The sequence below is a fragment of the Triticum dicoccoides genome, chromosome 2A (assembly GCF_002162155.2).
Source record: "Triticum dicoccoides isolate Atlit2015 ecotype Zavitan chromosome 2A, WEW_v2.0, whole genome shotgun sequence".
In the NCBI taxonomy this organism is placed as follows: Eukaryota; Viridiplantae; Streptophyta; class Magnoliopsida; order Poales; family Poaceae; genus Triticum; species Triticum dicoccoides.
In genome coordinates this window covers 302,134,861-302,156,369 of record NC_041382.1, presented here as the reverse complement: position 1 = coordinate 302,156,369, position 21,509 = coordinate 302,134,861, and the positions used below count along the sequence as shown (strand labels likewise).

The 21,509-nt window shown below is 47.2% G+C and overlaps 1 protein-coding gene across 2 annotated transcripts in view; it reads right to left on the bottom strand.

Annotated features, from left to right (window-relative positions):
* LOC119354429 (FT-interacting protein 3-like) overlaps positions 1–2,387 on the bottom strand; it is a 6,332-nt gene extending 3,945 nt beyond the window's left edge. The window contains exon 1 of one of the 2 annotated variants that reach the window (XM_037621155.1): positions 2,177–2,387. Coding sequence is in view for 1 of the 2 variants with exons in the window: in XM_037621154.1 (XP_037477051.1) it covers positions 1,439–1,529 (91 nt within the window). In the remaining variant the exon portion in view is untranslated. Of the gene's footprint in view, positions 1–1,438; positions 1,586–2,176 lie in introns of those variants that run through there. The other variant, XM_037621154.1, reaches the window with a different exon arrangement.
* Between the last annotated feature and the right edge of the window lie 19,122 nt (positions 2,388–21,509).

Below are 21,509 nucleotides of genomic sequence, written 5' to 3'. Positions count from 1 at the left end.
TGGCGGGGGTTCCACCATCGGCTCGCTGGAGGCCGGTGCTACATGTGCGTGTCTGCGGATTGGGAAGGTCGGGCGTGTGCCTGGAATCATGAAGATGGGGAGGGTCGGGTGCGTGTATGAGTTGAATTTTTCTTTCTTTTTTTTTGTCTAAAGTGAGGGTAAAATTGGAATTTGTGAGAAAGTTGACAGGAAAACGGAGACTATCTAACGGCAGACTAATGGCAATGGCAAATAAGCAATAGAATTTGTTTATATTTGGTATATAAGCAATGGAGCTTTGTTGGATGGCAAATGAGTCATTGCCGATGTTGTCGATGGTATAGAAGCAATTTTCTCTTGGAGAAATATTCTTTCTTGTCTATGCCGACAAGTTTGACTTTGGCCCATCTACCAAGGAATCAACTTTGCTACTGGTAGGAATCCACGGAATCATATAGGAGTATCAGGTAGAGTATTTAGTACTAAAAGTTGCAATAACTGGTCTCGCCAAAAATACTTGGTCCCGAGGAATCGAATCGAATCAAATCAAATATTGGTACTAGCAGGAATTTGTGGTCTGTTTGAAGATATCACACTGAAAGGTGAAAAGGAAATATTCGTGGTGATGCCCATGAACACTGTCCCAGGGAACCAAAGATTGGTATCATGAATATGCTGGACGTGACAAGCATATCGGGCACTAAAAGTTTACTAGAAAGTGTTGACAACAACACAAAGTATAAACAAGGAAAGTGTTTTTGATTTCTGCAGATCCCATTTGGTACATAGTTTCCGATTCCTGCCTCTATTGTGTGTGATTGGTGCATTGTATTGTGCTTCAAGTCTTTGGAGCTTGTAACTGGGGCAATCATTTACCCATCAAGTGTTCCTTTCCCAGGCAATGCAAAATGGTGATGACATGTGAGGAGGTAGACCTAATCACAGATTTTAAATTCAAAAAATCCAGACAATTGCATGGATAAGAATAATGTGGTGATACAAGCAAGGTGTGGCCATGAGTAGCAATTGGTGGTAGACCAGACATGTGTGCGGGGATAGCGAGAGGCCATCGGCCGCTTCCTTTCTGATTGAGACGTCCACTGCAACCACACAGGATTGCAAATCAACAGCACCAAAAGAAAAGGGGTATGCAGACATGGAACGGGTTAGGTCCTATAGTGACTACTATGCCTATGACTCTGTGTGCATCACTCGTTGCAGAGGCCGAGGGTGTTCCCTTCGTTTCGAGAAAAAAAAAGGTGACTAGTATGCCTATGCGGGTTATCGAGTTTTAGAACCTAACAGATGCAATATTTTTTTATATAAAAAAAGGCACAAGGTTTGTTTGCTTGGAAGACGCAAACTCAGCAAGAATAGGTGATGGCACCAAGGCAAAAATGAAGCAGCACAAGTCACACGTTAGAAAAGTAGCATCTGAATTATTCAATTGAACACTTACGGGATGTGGGTACATCATGGACCAAAAGGTAGGCAGGTGATGGGGCTTGGCTATGAGATATGGCCACTGAGAGCTTGGGGAAGTTGTCCATGATGTTGAGTCCAACGGATATCAGAATCAGGCAATAAATACCACCAAATCCATTGGTATCACCGGAGAATTCGGCAACTTCATTAAACAGATCATTAATTGCTAAACCGTACTACTACTACTACAAGCAGCATGCCAGACGAGGGAGTAGATCTAGATTGAGAAAAACAAAAATCATATGTAGCTTTTTCAAGGGCCGCAAATTGGAACAAGAAGAACTTGGACTCCTTTTGCACTTACGTATAATTTGTTTAGTTTCCCCACGATAGCCTGTTTATAGTGTGTGATTTTCACAAGAACATTAGGGACAAGCTTCTATCTATCTATAGGACTATACTAGTAACAAATAGGGCGCAAACCAGTTGTGATGGTAAATCCGCAACCCAGATGGTTTCTCATCCCTAAACAACCATGCCTCACACAATAATAACAGTAGAAATGGGACTCTCAAGTTTTGGATCCAGACATGGCGACCAAAACTCATGAGCAGTCAAACTTGAGCAAATCCAATAAAGAACTAGCGAAGAAGAGAAGGGAGCAGACTAAGCTTGAACTATCTATCATCCATACATCATGGCCAAAGACACCACGGGAAACTGAGAGAGACAAAAGCTTTGCAAATTATATAGAGACGGAGCAAGTAGTGACCTTTGATGTTGTTCAGGCAGGCAGCATGCAGCTCGACCTTGATTCGAAGAAGAAGAGAGGAGCGGCCGGACTATCCACTGCGAGGACAGCGGACAACTTGTCAACACGCACAGAGAGGGAGAGGGAGAGGGAGAAAGAGGGGGTCAAGTTGTTGGGTGCGAGAAACACATTGTTTGGCTGTGCTACTTGTGGCCTGCTGCTGCTGGGTAGCGTGGTTGTTGGGTGCAGTTGCCGTGTTGGATTAGCGGATGTCATGTTTTAATTGGGGTGGAACGGGAGGAAACGGAGCGTGTGAACCGTCAAAGACAGATTGATAGCAAAAGGCCAACGCATAGTTCTTATTTTTATTTTTGTGCAGGAAAGGACAAGACATGGTTTAATACCCGCCGAGAAAGAAAATATATGGTGCGTGCGTCTCGTAGGATCATTTTGTTGTTATTACAAAAAATGCATGTGGCAACATGGCACAGTGTGTTCTTCGCAAAAAAAAAAAAACATGGCACAGTGTGTTGCACGTTTGTTTCCAGCGTGTGCAACATAACTTATATATAAGGAAACTACCATCTCAACATATTTATTTGGCACCACTCTGGCCATGATCTACTCCAATTTTTCAACGTTTATTAAATCGAGGTTCGTTTGTCATTGCGGTATTGAATTGTCACATGAAAATCTTTACGAGATTGATAGAGAGTTATTGCTAACCATGGCCTATTTCGTGGTGAACGCTTTACGATCATGGGCGCTCCGTCGCAATTGTTAGTAGGTTTCAGTGAGGAGTAGTCCTCTGGCAAAATGGCCGGCTAAGGGCATCTTCAAGCGCAACTCATAAATTTTTTTTTTTGCATCCATTTGTGGGTCAGGGAATCAGTCCGCGGACACGGATGCGAAAAGTCGTCATCCAACTGCAGTCGCATACATACAACCTTTCATATTTTTGTAAGTCCGCACGATCAAATAACTATATACATAGTGTACAAACATTCAAATAGCCGTATGCAGCGGCACTTCAAACTTTAAAAAGTTCAAATATTACATCCCAACATTGTTTTCCTCTTTAACTGCCAACTATTGCTCAATCAATTCTTCCTTCGGTTGCTCGTGAGTTGGTCGATATCGAAGTTGTTGGTGCATTTGAATAAACTCTTCAAATGTAGTGGTTTGAAAGTTGGATAGGATCACCCGATTCTCAAATTTTAGAGTTGCGGCACCATCGTCACCCTCATCCTCGACGATCATATTGTGCATGATCAGACAACATGTCATCACCTCCCACAAGGTCTTCTAATCCCATTGTTTAGCAGGTCCATAAACAACTGCAAAAAGGGCCCGCAGAACTCCAAATGCCCCCTCGACATCCTTTCTAGCTGCTTCTTGTCTTTGGCCAAAGTGAGCCTTTTTCTGGCCAACTAGGTTAGAGATGGGGCTGACAAAGGTAGCCCATAAAGGATATGTACCGTCAACCAGATAGTAGCCCCACGTTGTACTCATATCCATCGACAATATAATGGCAAGGAGGAGCTTTTCCTTCAGTCAGCCTCGCAAATAACGGTGATCACTGCAGCACATTGATGTCATTGTGGGAGCCGGGCATGCCAAAGAAAGCGTGCCAACTCCAAATATCTTGTGATGCAACTGCTTCAAGAATTATGGTGGGCATCTTAACATGACCCAGATATTTCCCTTGTAAAGCCTTCAGATAGTTCTTCCATTTTCAATGCATGCAGTCAAGAGATCCAAGCAAATCCGACCACCCTCTTGCTTCTGAGATTGTCAGGAGCCTCTTGGTGTCTGCCACAGTTGGTTCTCTCAGGTACCGAGGTCCGAACACCTCGACCACGACAGTTGCAAACCTGATCATGGCATCTCCGCATGTGCTCTCAGACATTCGTAGGTACTCGTCCCATGAATCAGCGGTTGTGCCATATGCAAGCATCCAGAGTGCGGCCGTGCACTTCTGGTAACAAGAGAACCGAATCATTCCCACGGCGTCCTTCTTCAGAATGAAGTAGTCATCATAGGACCGGACACCATGGTACAAACGATCGAAGACAGTCTTGCACATCCGATTACGCCGGCAAAAATGGTCAGCGAAGAGTGCATCAAGGGCAAAGTAGTCGGCCATCAGTGTCAAATGGTCGCGAGCCCTGTTGCAGTTGAGCACTCGATGACCCTTGATCGAGACCTTGAAATTAAGAACACACTCCTCCGCACGCTCTACGTCTTCAAGGACCGCCTGCATCATCGCCGTCTCATCGGAGTACTTCTCGTCCGACGAGCCGTCAGACGACTCAACAAACTGCTCGTATATGTACTCCAACTGGGAATCCATTGCTAGAAAGAAGAAGGGAAAACTATTTTTAGCTCCGGCGATTCATCGAACAGTTGCCGGACATGGTGAATTTAGTAGTAGAGTATGGTACCTAGCGGGGCGGTTGGGGGACAGGGGTTGAACGACGGCGGAGGAGAAGCGGGGTGGAGCCCTGCTAGAGCGTCAGAGGTGATGGAGACGTAGAGTTCCGACAAGGGTGTGGCGTGGCGGCCGGGATGGTGAAGCTGCGGCGAAGGTAAGAGAGAGAAAAGGAAGAGGAGAAATGGGGAGGATGGAGGTGCGGGTCCGGGAAGGGTTTTAGGTGGGCCAAGGGTGTCGGGGCCCTACGCGTTTGTTGTCCGGACTCTCGAAAAGATCTCCCTCTTTCGTCTCAGTTTGCGGGAGAAAGTACGTCCGGACCGCTCTATAGATCGATACATGTCCACATTGGATGACTTCCGTGATCCGGACATCATGGTTTGAACGGACGCAAGCGGTTTGCGTGTCCGCCTTAAAGATGCCCTAATGCCTATCTAGCATTGTATGCCGGTGTTGTTGGCCTATTTGCCTTTCTCCTGATATGCCAAGGATTGGTGTATTCTCAAAAACGTTGTTGCTAACCATATTCCATGGTAACATGTAGCATGCATAAACCGGGGACCGACCCTTAAACTAAGAATATGCACGTTGGGTGAGTGTGCTCAGTCGGGCAGGTTGGTTGGTTGGGGCCAACATCCTCGTCTTGGTGCACGTTACCTCCTCAATCTGGCCTATTTTTGTTTCTTTCGTTCATGGGTCGTTGCTCTCTAGTCTTTTTATTGTTCCGGGTCCTCTTGCGATGATTGTTATGATGATCTTTTTTCTAGTCCTGAGCCAGTCGTAGTTGTACAACATATTGAGGTGGTACAATCACACTAAGCGAATATCCGACCTCTGCATAGCACAATTCACACAGCCAGCACATTCAATACAATCAAATAAAAATTTCGAAAAAGGCTTTCATCCCACTTTATATATAAAGCAACAAACCACAAGCTTTCAGTACAAACACACGCTATGCCACCGTAACACACACACCCAAGACAGGATACATAGGCGCTAAGTGCAGCAACACCACTCCTAGCATTACCGCCCCGAAAAGATGAAGCTACATATGACGAACCATGCGCTCCCAGGCGGCGTCTTCAGAAAGGGTACGACGCCGGAGCGCCGCCACCGCCCGATCCAAGGATCAGAATTTCCCCCGGAGCCGCATGACGGGCAATGAGAGCCGCGACGATGCCTTCAAGAAGGGAACGATCTTCGCCGCCGCCGGCCCGTCCGAAGATAGAGCAGGTTTTCACCTCGACCAACATTCACCGCCACCGAACGCCACACCCCGGCAACCACGCCGCCCACACGACCATGGTGACCGGGCAGCACCAAGGCACGGCCTTTGCCCAAGAGCACCGCGCAACCACCACCAGGGCCGCCGCCCCAGCATCCAAGACCTCGACACCACCTCACCCGAGACCCGCCGCACCTCAACGAAAGGGACAAGCGGAAAGGTCCCACCTTTCGCGCCCCTGGGCAACCCCCAGCGTCGAGACCCAATAGGTCGGCCAGAACTGGCATCCACCGACCCATTCTGCTGCCCCAAGCGCGAGACGAGCTCGGTCCTGCAGCATCGAGAGGGGGACGAGATCAGTCCCGCTGCATCGTGCGCGAGACGAGCTCGGTCTTGCTGCATCGTGCGCGAGACGAGCTCGGTCCTGCGGCATCGGGCGCGATACGAGCGGTGGACCGCAACTGGGAGAGGAACCACATTGATGGGGGTAGCGCCCGGGCGACGAGGAGATGGGGTGAAGGTCGAGATGGCCCGAACGCAGACAAACCGACGCCAGAGAAGCCGTCCATTGCCGCGAGTAGATCCATCGAGCCACCGTGAAGCCGCCACGACACCGGTAGGCCACCACCGAGACCTACCCATGCCGCCGCCCACGTCCGGAGCAGCGGCCACGCCCGGCCGCCGCCCTACCCGCGTCGCCCGACGAGCACCAAGCGCCGGAGCCGCCAGGCACGCACCACCGGAGCCAGGCGCCGCCGGCCGGCCCCCAAGGCCAGATCTGGCAAGAGACCGGTCGCGCGCCACCTCTTGAGACGGGAGCACCGCAGCGCCCCGCGCGCAGAACGTGGGTCGACGGAGTGCCGCCACCAGCAGGCCACCCCGCCGCCCCGCGAAACCGCCACCGGATCCCGCGGACGTCCAACGCTGCCGCTCGAAGGAGCCGCCCCGCGCCGGCGCCCACAAGCGGACGGGGAAGGAGGGCCCCGCCGCCGCCGCACCCCGGGCTTTGCCCGACGGAGCTCGCCGGCGACGGCGGGGGGAAGGGAGGGAGGCGGGGCCGAGGGACGCGGCCACAGGGAGCCCCCCGGGCGCGTGCGGGTGCGCCACGGGAGGGGAGGGGAGGAGAGGGGGGAGGGGGAGCGGGCCGGGCCGAGAGGCGCATGCCCGGTGGCGGCGGGGAGGCTAGGTCGGGGCGGCGGCGGCGAGGGTAGGAACCCTAGCAGAGCGGGTCGCTCGTGCTCTCTTGTAGGTACTTTCAAGTCTGTCCAAATAGAAATTAGGCCAAGATTGGGCAGATCCTATCATAAGATTGCAATGTCATCTACGATGAAAGAAAACCTCCCTGACTGCATATGCTTCAGCCGGTAGACGTCATTATAAAAAAGTCTCTGTTCTCCGACCTCTGCAGGATAGACCAAGTATCAAGCCATCGTGTACATGCATGAATAACCTTCATAGAGGATGAAAATCAATTGTTTTAAACCACATAATTTCAGGCAAGCCACAAAGCCCAACATAAGATTGACACCCTCATAAAAATATGTGCAGAATATTGTTCACCAATACCTCACAAACAATTGTGGAATGTATTATGCGCACTACCAGGAGGGGTAAAGGTTTAAAACTACTTATACTATGGCCCACATTGCACGAGCAAAGTTAGACTAAATTTTTTGTCTAATAGACTCGTCATGTTGGTAAAAGATACCTGTCTTGTTACCTTGCCAATTGTGGCGCGCAAAGTTATCTTTAGTCAAGATCACAACCCCATTTAAAAATCAGAGGAATATCTTCACTCAAAGAGGTATTATGAGCTTCCATATTTTTTTATTATAAACATAATATCGTTGTGGAAAAGTGCCTCATATAAGGACTGTCAGTAAACTTTTCATTCTGATGGAAGTTTGTCCGGTTCGCTTGATAGTTGAATGAGCTTCATATGTGTGAGTAATTCATTCCACTATGTGTGGAGATACCCTAATTGGTCCTTACCGAAAGAAATCAATGTTAATTTGCTTGGCCCAAGACTTGTGCGATTGTGATGAACTCATGTCTGACAATCCGATATAGGCTTGGTTATTTCAACATAAGTGGGGTGACACCTAGCCTAGTGTTGTCCTAGAATCTAATCGGAGAACCGTCACTAACCGAAAAAACACTACTAGGAACCTTCTTATAGGTAGGGTCACATTAGTGGCAGGCAGGCTCAGGGCCCCGCCACTGCTATTTTGCGTAGATACCAGTGTCGGGTGGAAAAAGATGTTGGTCACTAATACTAAGTTACGGGTGATGGACCCAACTTCTCACCCACCACTGGTTTCCTGGGCAGAGGTTATTAGCCATGGGCCAACACTACTAGTGGCAGGTGCCATTAGCCTGCCCGCCACTAGTAGTTAGATCCGCATTGGCATGCCCTTCTGTCCGCCCGCCACTGGTAAGTTTGCCACTGATTTGGCCCACACCAGCAGTTGTGACATTTACCAATGGTGGGTACCTACCTTTGCCCACCACTGCTCAAATATATAGGTATTTTGTTTAATTTGTTGCATTTTTTAGATTTTAATGTGTTATTTTTTATGACCATGTTATTGTATGAAAAATGGTGTGAACTTTGTAGGTTTCATTATTTCCCATATTTTAGATATTTTATTAATAAATATGTATTTAGTTGGATGTAATTCAAAATTTAACTACAATTAATGTTATTTTTTTGAAATATTGGAAGAAAAACATAAATATGGTATTATGGTTTTATGAAAAAAAAAGTTTGGTACTTTAAAATATGTGAAAATTCAAACACATGCACTTAATTATAGTTACGTAAAATAGTTTTTCAATTTTCATAAATTTGAATGTTTCCTGAAACCTATGAAACTTTGCATGGTATCTTTACATGACATGTAGAGTATGTGGTTAACTTAAAAAAACTGAAAATGATATGCTATGATGTAGGTTGTGTAGAAACTAAAGATGACCTCGAGGAAGGCGCATTTGAAAGGATCGATATGGTTGACTAGAGGGGGGGGTGAATAGGCAACTACCAATTTTTAGCTTTTCTTAACAAATTAGGTTTAGCAACAAATAGGTTGTCTAGATGTGCAACTAGGTGAACAACTTATATGATGCAAACAACAACAACAACAACAACAACAAGTGCAAGCAAAGGATACAACACAATAAAAGCTTGCACAAAGTAAAGGAAAGAGATAACCACAAGTGGAGCCGGTGGAGACGAGGATGTGTTACCGAAGTTCCTTCCATTTAGGGAAGTACGTCTCCATTGGAGCGGTGTGGATGCACAATGCTCCCCAAGAAGCCACTAGGGCCAGCATATTCTCCTCACGCCCTCACACATTGCGAGATGCCATGATTCCAATAGTGGTGCCCTTGAAGGCGGCGACCGAATCTTTACAAGCAAGGTTGGGGCTATCCCCACAACTTGATTGGAGGCTCCCAACGATACCACGGAGCTTCACCACAGTGGAATGTGGCTCCGACGTGACCTCAACCATCTAGGGTGCTCAAACACCCAAGAGTAACAAGATCCGCAAGGGATTAGTGGGGGAATCAAATTTTTCTTGGTGGAAGTGTAGATACGGGCCTTCTCAACCAATCCCTAGAAAATCAACAAGTTTGATTGGCTAGGGAGAGAGATCAGGTGAAAATGAGTTTTGGAGCAACAATGGAGCTTCGGGGAAAAGAGGTAAGTATTCTTGGAGAACAAGACATCCTTTTATGGCGGGGGAGCTCACACAGAGCGGTACTACCACTAGGGGCAGTGGTACTACCGTGCGGCCCAGCGGTACTACCATGAAGACTGGAGCAGGAGCCTTGGAGGGGGAAGGGGCACGAGAGTGAGAGCCCCGGGTGGCACTAACAGTGGTGGTAGGGGCGGTACTACCGCCACTACTGTCGCTCCTACTACCGCACAACCCGACACGAGAGGCGACGCTATCGAATCGAGGCAATAATAGCACAGCACAGAAGCGGTACTACTGCTGAGAGCCCTGGGCGGTACTACCATTGATGAACATCGGTACTGCCGCTCGGTGCCGCGGTACTGCCGCTGGATCACTACCAAGCCCACATCCGACGAAGGATCCTCCAAAGATGCGGGAAAGAGTTGGGGGTGCAAAGGGAACATGTACGTGTTGATTCCACCCTAACCTTTCCAATACGGACCCCCTCTTGATAGTGCGGTGTTTCCTACGACTCAAGTCCACCAAAACTGAAATGAAGGAAACACACCGTCTTCTCCTTAAACACCGAGGGGAAAGAATCGTCTTGTTCCAATAAATGAATATCTGAAATGCTCAGTGCATGCGATTAGTCCGCAAAGGTATTGTCATCAATCACCAAAACCACTTAGAGAGAGACATTCCCTAACAATCTCCCCCTTTTTGGTGGATTGATGACAACACGGAATTTGCATTGAGATAAAACAAGATAATAAGCAAACCCCAAAGACTACAAAATATAGACGGGCTCCCCCTAGATGTGTGCACTTAATTAGGAGTGCCTTTGGAATGAAAAGTACACACATTAGGATCAACACTCCCCCTATATTTTATAGCCTGACAACACTAGCATCTAAAATAAGAGACATATAAGCTAGGATGCAAGGAGTAGTCAGTGAGCATAATATAAACATAAGTTAAACATGCATCTCATAGACTACCAAGGTACTAGACATGCATTAGATAAGCATAAGAAAGGATAGCATATGTCTCACACCATATGTCAAGGGTAATCAAGTCTCACAGACACAAACCAAACCAAAGCAAATGACAACAAGACACAAGAGTTTGCGAGAGAGAAAGGCACGGGAAACGAAAGCACACTCTCAACTCGGCAAATCCCTAAACTCTCTCCCCCTTTGGCATCGAGACACCAAAAGGGCAAAGAGTGCTGCTATGAACACAGGTGATAGCAAAGCCAACGATCTCCATCATCACATCCCCGCGTGATCGCCCGCGCCTCTATCATCGGCAGAAGGTTTCTCAGTGTCCGAGTCTGTCCATGGGCAGTGTCAAGAGACCCGCTCCTCCTCGTCAGTGACCTTGTCCTATGATCCACTAGCAATCTCTGCACCCAGGCGGCGCATAAGAACCTTGTGACGACTGCGAGACTTCTTCTCATACACATGGGCCATATACTGCCCATGAGACTCCATGCAGAAAAGCTTCTTCATCTTGCGCTTGAGCTTCTTTTTCCCATGAGGGCTCCACACCAGAGGGGCTCATAGTCCTCATCATCCTCAACCTTAGCCTCAACTTTGTCATCACCTGACGGAATCCCAGACTCCGGAGTAGGAGTGCCCAGTGCTCCTTCTGTCTCAGACGCTTAACCTCGTGAGAGATCATTTCACCGGTCTCCAACAAGACTCCAGGATAGGTGTGCACCCATGCCTTCTCAATGAGCAACATCAGATAGGGGGCGTAGATGCGGCACTTGCGCTCAGTGATGGCAGAGAGGAGCTTTGACCACATGACATGAGAGATATCCAAGGTCTCCCATGAGTTGTTGTCCTTCTCATGCTGGAAAAACAGTAACATGTCCACAAGGTACGAATGGACCATATCCAAGTTCCCAATGCGAGGAAACAGAGTCTCTCTGAAGATGCGATCAAGGGTGTCCAGAAACAGAAACATCTCATAAGTCTTCTTCTCTCTCACGGGGTGAATCTTCACAGTGTTATAGGGCCAGAGAACTTGCTTGTCAGTAGAAGTTTCATTCTTGTGAGGAACAAAGCCAACTGGATTGTCAAGTCCTTGGTATTCAACACCCAACAGTTTCATGAACGCCGTCCACTTGACTGAGAGAAGTCTGCCATTTGTCATCCAAGTCAAAGTCCTTTCCTCATCAGTGCTAAGGTGGACCATGGCATAAAACTGAGCCACCATCTCTGCATCAAAATCCTTGTTGAACTCCATGAGCTTAAGAATGTTCAACTGAGCACACATATCCAGTGCCTCGCCAAAGTAGGCACAATCCGTCGCCATATGCACAGTGTCAATGGAGCGCACATCAACATAGAGGCTTTTCTTTGCCTTGAGCACATCAAAGAAGACTGAGAACTGAAACCGGTTCTAGAAGGGACGATTGACAAGAGTTGGATCTTGATCTTGAGCATACGGGTTGCGGCGACGAGCAACACAGAATTCCTTAGCAGTCAACTCTGTCACAGACTTGGGCTTTGTCTTGGGCTTCTTAGCAACACTCTTGGAGGGCGGCTTGGGCTGAGTTGGAGGAGCACTTGAAGAAGCAACCGCTGTCTCAGGAGTGCGATAGCGCTTTGATCCTCCAAGATGCTCGGGGTTGACACGAGGGACGGGGTGCTCCGAAGGGCCATCACCTAGAACCACACACACACCGACAAAGAAAGCCAACAAAAACAAGCATAAGCCAGCAGAAAAAGCAACAAAGATCAACATTTGGTATGAAAAAATGGCGACTGGCATCCCCAGCTGGAGTGCCGCTACCTGGCAGCGGTAGTACTGCCTACCGCCTTCAAGCGGTAGTACCGCTCGAGGCGGAGGACGATGGTTTGCCTACAGCCGTAGCCAAATCCGATACTACCGGGGGTGCAAAATTTGAAAATGTTCCTACCAAACATCAATCTAGCAAGTCTAGCAGCCTTCAACAACCTACTCAAGCCTCGATTTTGCCAAAAACCAATAAATGCAAAGACTATTACCCCTAAAGCCTAGATCTGAAAACTAGAAGCAAGAGAGGAAGAACGGGGGCAATACCAACATCCATGGCAATAGGAAAGGGTGGGGATCGATTCCACCGGAGGAAAATGCGAAGGACGACCCGGAGAAGGCGGCCCGGCGGAGGCCTCTCGCGACGAGTATGATGCTGGAGCGAGAGAGGAACACGCGGGGAGAGACGAAAAGGTATGGGGGAGAAAACTCCCCCTGCCCAAGTCATAACCCCCAGTCCTACCCCGCGGCGGTAGTATCGCTCGGGCGGGCGGTAGTACTGCTTGATGGCACTCAGCGGTAGTACCGCCTGACCTAAGCGGTAGTGCTGCCCAAAGCACACTCTACTAGACAGCAGATAAAACAAGCCTAGCCTCAACCAGAAAGAACACTGAAAGATCCGAGTGAGCAAACCAACGAGCAAAACACAACTAAGAGCCAGAGTTGCACCCACAGAGAGTCTAAAAATAGCACACACCAAACACAAAGCAACAAAATGAAGAACAAGAAAACCACACAACTCTCCAAGAGAGGGCGGTGGCCGAGGCCACCTATGTTTGAGTCAAGAGGTATGGCACCGTGAAGATTTTAACCTTGGGCCCATGACCTAGACTCATTTTTGAAGCACAAGTACCATAAAAATGGCTAATGTGAAAGACTTGATCGATTTATGCATAATGGGGGGAGGGAGAGTTCATTGAGAGAACAACACCCCCCTATGTCCATGCCTACATCTAGAACAAGATATGATGATGAGTGCAGTGGGGTGTGCCTAGACTCAAGCCACATTGCTCAAATCAATGATATTTAGCTCATGCCTTAACTCGCGAAATCTTGCTTCATCTAGAGGCTTGGTGAAAATATCCGCTAGTTGCTCTTGAGTGTTGATGTAGATGATATCAATATCTCCCCGCTTGATGTGATCCCTAATGAAATGATGACGAATCTCAATATGCTTCATCTTGCTATGTTGCACCGGATTGAGAGAAATCTTGATAGCACTTTCATTGTCACATAGAAGAGGCACTTTGTCACAAGTGACGCCGTCATCCTTTAAAGTTTTCCTCATCGATAGAAATTGTGCACAACAACTTGCTGAGGCTACATACTCAGCCTCGGTGGATGAGAGAGATATACAATTTTGCTTCTTTGAAGACCAACTCACCAAAGAGCGACCAAGGAATTGACACCCTCCGGAAGTTGATTTCCTATCCACACAATCTCCCGCCCAATCCGAATCCGAGTAACCAATGAGATCAAAGCTTGCTCCTTTGGGGTAACATAAGCCAAAGTTTGGGGTATGAGCCAAATATCAAAAGATTCGCTTGACCGCCACAAAGTGACTTTCCTTAGGTGCGGCTTGAAACCGTTCAAAAATCCCCACACTCAACATGATATCCAGTCTAGATGCACAAAGGTAAAGCAAGGATCCAATCATGGAATGTTATACCTTTTGATCCACCGCTTTACCATTGGGATCACTGTCAAGCTTGCATTTGGTGGGCATTGGAAACTTGACCGGCTTGACATCATCTAGATTGAATTTCTTGAGCATGTCTTGGGTATACTTAGCTTGATTGATGAACGTTCCTTCTCTTCTTTGTTTGACTTTGAACCCAAGAAAGAACTTCAACTCTCACATCATAGACATCTCAAACTTCTCGGTCATTAGTGCGGCAAACTCATCATTGAAAGATTTGTTAGGAGAACCAAGGATAATATCATCAACATATAGTTGGCATATGAACAAATCCCCTTTGACCCTCTCAGTAAAAAGAGTCCGATAGATTTTCCCAATTTCAAACCCACGATCTTGCAACAACTCGGTAAGGTGCTCATACCACACACGTGGGGCTTGTTTAAGGCCATAGAGTGCCTTTTTGAGTTTATATACTTGAGTGGGGAACTTGGGATCATCGAATCCCAGAGGTTGTTTGACATACACCAACTCATTCAAAGGACCATTAAGAAATTCACTTTTCACATCCAGTTGTGGCAATTTAAAGTCATGATGAGATGCATATGCAAGCAACATGCGAATAGATTCAAGATGAGCAACAAGGGCAAAGGTTTCACCGTAGTGGATGCCCTCAACTTGGGAGTAGCCTTGTGCCACCAATCTTGCCTTGTTTTGAACAACCACACCATTTGCATCTTGCTTGTTCTTGAAGATCCATTTGGTTCCCATGACATTATGTTCCTCCATTGGCCTTGGCACTAATTCCCAAACTTGATTGCGCTCGAAGTTGTTGAGTTCATCGTGCATTTCTTCAAGCCAATCCTCATCATCAAGCGCCTCATGTACCTTTTGGGGTTCAACACACGTAACAAATGCATGATGCTCACAAAAGTTTGACAATTGTTTGTGAGTACTTACCCCTTTTCTCAAGCTTCCAAGCACATTCTCCATGACATGTTGTTAAAGGTCGAGCTTGGAAGCCACCTTAGCGGCACGACACTCCAAAAGTTCCTCACTGGGCATTTGAGGATCATCTTGCACATCTTGAGCACCATCTTGAATTTGCTCTTGATATTGAGCTTGCTCTTGATCTTGAGCATTGTCTTGATCTGGCTCTTGACCTTGATCTTGCTCTTGATCTTGAGAAAGCTCGGAGGCATGAACTTGATCTTGGGCATCATTTGGTGCATCAGCATATCCACGGAGTTGATCTTGCCCTTGATCTTGTCCATTGGGTTGAGGGCCTTCACTTTGTTCTTCGGAAGCGTGTGGGTCTAGCGTAGGTGATGGCTCCACTTGAGTAGAGCATTGTCCTTCTCCTTCGGCCACAAGGGGTTCCTCAACGGGGAGTATTTGACCAATCCCCATTCTTCTTATGGCTTGGGGAGGAATTTCATAACCTATATCACAAAGACCACTTTGCTCCACTTAGGAGCCGTTATTTTCATCAAACTACATGTTACACATCTCCTTAATGAGTCCGCTGGACTTGTTGAGGTCACAGTAAGCATGAGAGTTTGTAGCATAACCAACAAATATGCCCTCTTGAGCTCTAGGTTCAAATTTAGACAAATGAACACCTTTCTTGAGAATGAAACACTTACAACCAAACACCCGGAAGTACTTGAGGTTGGGCTTGTTGCCGGTAAGTATCTCATATGGAGTCTTGTTCAAGACTTTGTGGAGGTAGAGCCTATTGGAAGCATGACATGCAATGTTGACGGCTTCGGGCCAAAAGTTGTACGGAGATTTGAAATCTGCCATCATGGTCCTTGCCGCATCCATCAACGCCCGGTTCTTCCTCTCCGCCACACCATTTTGTTGAGGGGTATAGGGTGCGGCATATTGGTGCTTGATCCCCTCGTCACTAAGAAACTCATCCAATGTGTAGTTCTTGAAATCGATGCCATTGTCACTTCTAATCATCAAGATCTTTGCATCATGTTGACGTTGAGCTTCACTTGCAAAGTTGATGACGGTTTTTTGAGTCTCACTCTTCCTCTTGAAGGAGTATACCCATGTGTATCTTGAGTAGTCATCCACAATCACAAATCAATACTTTCTTCCACCAAGACTATCAAAGGATGGAGGACCAAAGAGATCCATGTGTAGGAGCACCAAGGGCCTCTTTGCATAGATGATGGTCGGTGAGCCGTTTCATGAAGCTTTACTTCGATACAAGCACGATCTTTGGCAAAACTCACATTTTTTAGTCCATGCATGTGGTCCCCTTTGAGGAGACTTGGCAAAGATCTCATATTGACATGGGCTAGTCAGCAGTGCCAAAGCCAACACACATCAACTTTAGCCATTAGGCAAGTTGCGATCTTAGTGGGTCGCTCCGAAAAGTTCACCACATAGAGACCGTTCTCGACATGCCCAACAAAGGCTACTTTAAGAGTCTTGCTCCACAAAAGGGCCACAGTATCAAGATCAAAGAATGTTGCAAAGACCATAAGTGCAAGTTGACAAACGGAAAGTAAATTGTATGCAAGGGACTCAACAAGCATGACCTTATCAATAGTTAAATCTTGAGAGATGACCACCTTGCCAAGCCCTAATACCTTAGAAGTTGAAGCACCACCGAATTGGACATGGGTGGGCATAGAAGGAATTGGATGCACATCCACCACCAAGTCCTTGCTCCCGGTCATATGATTTGTTGCTCCACTATCAAGCAACCATGACACTACACCGGAAGCAAACTCCTAGAAGAGATCAATGCTTGAATTTAGGTACCCATTCTTGAATGGGTCCTTTGAGGTTAGTAACAAGGGTCTTAGGAACCCAGAAGGACCATTCAATGTACCCATAGCAAGAACCAACAAATTTAGCATAAACGTGCCCATCACTAGCACAACACAAAACCTAAGAAGGGTTAAAGTCGCCGGCTTTGTTGTTAGGGGCAGTTTTGCCCTTCTTGGCATTACCACCCACTCCCTTTGTGACGCCCCGAGACCGATGCTCTAGTTACCTTCCTTTTATTTTGTCGAGGTTGGGTGTTCCAATTGTTTGTTGCCGTGATCTTGATGGTGCCATTGTCATATTTTGTTTCTTGCATCATGGTCAACTTTTGGTTATATTGCATTGACATGCTCACCTTTGTCACATTGCATTTGTGCCTCTTGTCATTTTGCATTCATCATGTGCATTGTGGTATTCATCTCGTTGTGCTTGCATTATGTTTGTAATGTTGCTTGGCTATGCATTTGACCCATGCGTCATCACCTCCACATTACTTCTTATTCCTTCCTCGATGCAAGTGCCATCTCTCCCTTCTCCATTAATGTTCAATATTTGTCAATGAATCATGCACCATGCCTTATACCTCTCTGTCAAGATTCAGCCTTTTGGGAGTTGTTTTGGTTAGGTTCAAAAATGCCTCAAGTTTGAACTTGTTTTATTTTTCTACCTCTAAAAATGCCCAAACCAAATTTATAAAATGGTGCATAATTCCAGGAGTCCATATGTATCCTTACTTCTTTCTATTTCTTACCCAATATCCCTGGCCTTTCCCTTTTGTTGGCTGTTTATTTAATAGGAAGAAAAATATGAAAAGGAAAAGGCTGAACTTACTCGCAGCCACCTGGGCCTCTTCCCTCCTGAACCGGCCCAACCAGCCTCCCGCAGCCTAGCTAGCCCGCAAGCGACAGGAGCTTCGTCCTCCTGTACGGCAGGCCATCCAGAGGAGCCACGTCGGCACGCCCGATGATTTGACGGTCGTCCGGCGCTGCTAGCCCCTATAAATCATGTCCAAACCCTACCCCGGCCTCTCCTCTATCCTTTTAGACCCTCTCCTTCCCTCAACGCCGCCTAGGTAAGTCTCCACGCCCACGCCTTCGATGCGGCCGCCATGACCCGAGCGAGCAAGAGCTCGAGCTCGGGGTAGCTTCCTCGCCGCGCCTCCGACCCTCCGGCCACCGTGGAGAGATCCCCGAAGACCCACTTCTTCAACTACGTCCATGCACGCACCTCTACGGCCTCTGGATCGACTTCCCTGACCCATCTTCTTCCTCTTCTTCCTGGACCCGAAGACCGGCAAGTTCCGCGTGTCATCGCGCCGTCTCCTTCGTCTCCACGACCACAACTTCATGTCCTGTGGGCACTAGGTGAGCAGCCGCGTCACCCAAGCCCCTTTTCCACCTCATATTCATCCTCTAGGAGCTGATCCATCCATGCCAAACCCCAGCCACCATGCTCTGCTGTGGAATGGCCACGAGCGTCGTCTCTGTTCCGCCCGCGCCTATGCACACACATGCACGATCGCCCATGCGAGCACGCATCCACACATGCCTCCTTCCGCAGCTCTCCACACGCGCACTCCCACGCTCGATCGCGAGCCCGTGGCCCTGCTTCATCTTGCAGCCTCCATGACTAAGGCGACCTCGAGCTCGTCCTCGAGTCTTCCCGCGCATGTTCCGGCACCCCGCACCCTCGCAAGTATCCCGCACCTCCGCGGGTGCTCCTCTGCTCCAACGGTTGCCGTCATGCTCGCCGGCGTTGTCACGCAATTCCTCTGTGTACAAACATTCATCGGCAGCGCACTGGTTAGGGCACTGATCTGTAAGCGGAAGGTCCTGGGTTTGAGTCCCACGCGCCACAGTTTTTGCCCTATTTTCAATTTCTTTTAGCACACAACCACTTAGTCCTCATTCTCTTCTGGGCCGCTGCACTGCGCTGCAATCCGGCCCATACATATTTTTTTTCTGCTTTGTGATTTTAGCATTTTTCAGTGCATGCATATTTACAGGGAATGCCATCGTTTTGTATTGTTAATAACCAAATATGCATGCATCCAAATTAAACAAACAATACATGTAAAATGTTTAGAATTTTATCTAGTTTCACAATATCCAACTTTCATCCATGTTAAAATATTTAAACTTGATGTTTGCATTATTTTTTGCACATATATCATGTTAAAATGGTTTAATTCATAACTAAATAACCGTAGCTCGGTTTTAAATAATCTTTATATGTAAATGGGGTAGAAAAATGCCTAGTTTAACATGGTGCACTCTTCTTGCATGTTTAACAACTCTGAAATTGTGTTTAGGGAATAACAGTACCATAACGAAAATATGCACATGAGGAGTTTTCCGGACTTGTTGTTTGTTGTTCCGGCCTCATTTAAACTTGCCTAGATAGGTAGTTTCATTATGCTTCACCTCTTGCCATGCTAACAACATTTAATCTTGTTGGGTACATAAACAAGAGAGAACTAAATAAGTCATGTGGTGTTTCATCAATATGCAACGGAGTTGCATGTTGAGCTCCACTTAATTTGCAGGATTGTTTGTGCACTTTGCCATGCCATGCTTCATTATACCGGACATGCATCATACTTGATTGTGCATCATGCCATGTTCATGTGGTGGTTGTTTACCATGTTGTTTGCTTCTTTCCGGTGTTGCTTCTTCGGGTTAGTTCCGGTAACATTGCGTTTGTGAGGATCCGTTCGACTACGTCCGTTGGACTCGTTCTTCTTCCTTGCGGGATTTCAGGCAAGATGACCATACCCTCGAAATCACTTCTATCTTTGCTTGCTAGTTGCTCGCTCTTTTGCTATGCCTATGCTGTGATTCCTACCACTTGCTTATCATGTCTCCCATATTGTTAAACCAAGCCTCTAACCCACCTTGTCCTAGCAAACCGTTGTTTGGCTATGTTACCGCTTTGCTCAGCCCCTCTTATAGCGTTGTTAGTTGCAGGTGAAGATTGAAGTTTGTTCCATGTTGGAACATGGATATTTTGTTGGGATATCACAATATCTCTTATTTAATTAATGCACCTATATACTTGGTAAAGGGTGGAAGGCTCGGCCTTATGCCTGGTATTTTGTTCCACTCTTGCCGCCCTAGTTTCCGTCATATCGGTGTTATGTTCCCGGATTTTGCGTTCCTTATGCGGTTGGGCAATAATGGGAACCCCTTGACAATTCGCTTTGAATAAAACTCCTCCAGCAAGGCCCAACCTTAGTTTTACCATTCGCCACCTAGCCTTTTTTCCCCTGGGTTAGGCTAGCCCAAGGGTCATCTTTATTTTTAACCCCCCGGGCCAGTGCTTGTCTAAGTGTTGGTCTGAAACAGAGCCACTTGCGGCGCCACCTCCGGGAAACTTGAGGGCTGGTTTTAGCTGTACGTAGTGTTTATCCGGTGTTGCCCTGAGAACGAGATATGTGCAGCTCCCATCAGGATGTCGGTGCATTGGGCGGTCTTGCTAGACTTGTTTTACCATTGTCGAGGATGTCTTGTAACCGGGATTCCGAGCCTGATCGGGTCTTCCCACTAGAAGGAATATCCTTCGTTGACCGTGAGAGCTTGTGATGGGCTATGTTGGGACACCCCTGCAGGGATTTGAACTTTCGAAAGCCGTGCCCGCGGTTATGGGCAGATGGGAATTTGTTAATGTCCGGTTGTAGAAAACCTGAAGTTGAACTTAATTAAAATGCACCAACCGCGTGTGTAACCGTGATGGTATCTTCTCGGCGGAGTCCCGGAAGTGAACACGGTGTTGGAGTTATGCTTGACGTAGGTTGTTCTAGGATCACTTCTTGATCATAGTTTCTCGACCGTGCTTTTGCCTTCTCTTCTTGCTCTCATTTGCGTATGTTAGCCACCAAATATGCTAGTCGCTTGCTGCAGTTCCACCTCATACCTTTTACCCTACCTATGAGCTTAAATAGTCTTGATCGCGAGGGCGTGAGATTGCTGAGTCCCTGTGACTCACAGATACTTCCAAAACCAGTTTGCAGGTGCCGATGTTACTGAGCAGGTGACGCAACCAAGCTCAAGGAGGAGCTCGATGAAGATCTTTTCCTTTATGTTGTTTCATTTCCAGTTGATCAGTAGTGGAGCCCAGTTGGGGTCGATCGGGGATCTGTGTAGCATTTGGGGTAGTCTTCTTTTATTTTGGTTCCATAGTCGGACCTTGATTATATTTGGATGATGTAATGCTTTATTCATGTATTGTGTGAAGTGGCGATTGTAAGCCAACTATGTATCTCTTTCCCTTATGTATTACATGGGTTGTGTGAAGATTACCTCACTTGCGATGTTGCTTTCAATGCGCTTATGCCTCTAAGTCGTGCTTCGACACGTGGGAGATATAGCCGCATCGAGGGCGTTACAAGTTGGTAATCAGAGCCTTCCCCGACCTTAGGAGCCCCCTACTTGATCGAGTCGCTGGCATTATTGAGTCTAGAAATGTTTTGAGTCATTTAGGATTATATATATCGGAGAGTTAGGAATTCTTTTTACTCCCCAGTCCCTTCATCGCTCTGGTAAGGCATCCTGACATAGAGTTTTGACTCTTATCTTCTCAAATTTCACTAAAAAAAATTTAGGATCACACGGGTATCTTGGAATCGTTCCGATGGTTTTGTGACGAGAACATTGTTCTTGGTGCCTCCTGTCATTTAGGGGTTGTGGCAGTGTCCCGGGGAGTTGAGCTCCGAGGTGTTGTCATCACAATTTTATCATTGTAGTTCTGGAAGACCTGAGTTTAGTTTCACCAACATCGAAAATCTCTTT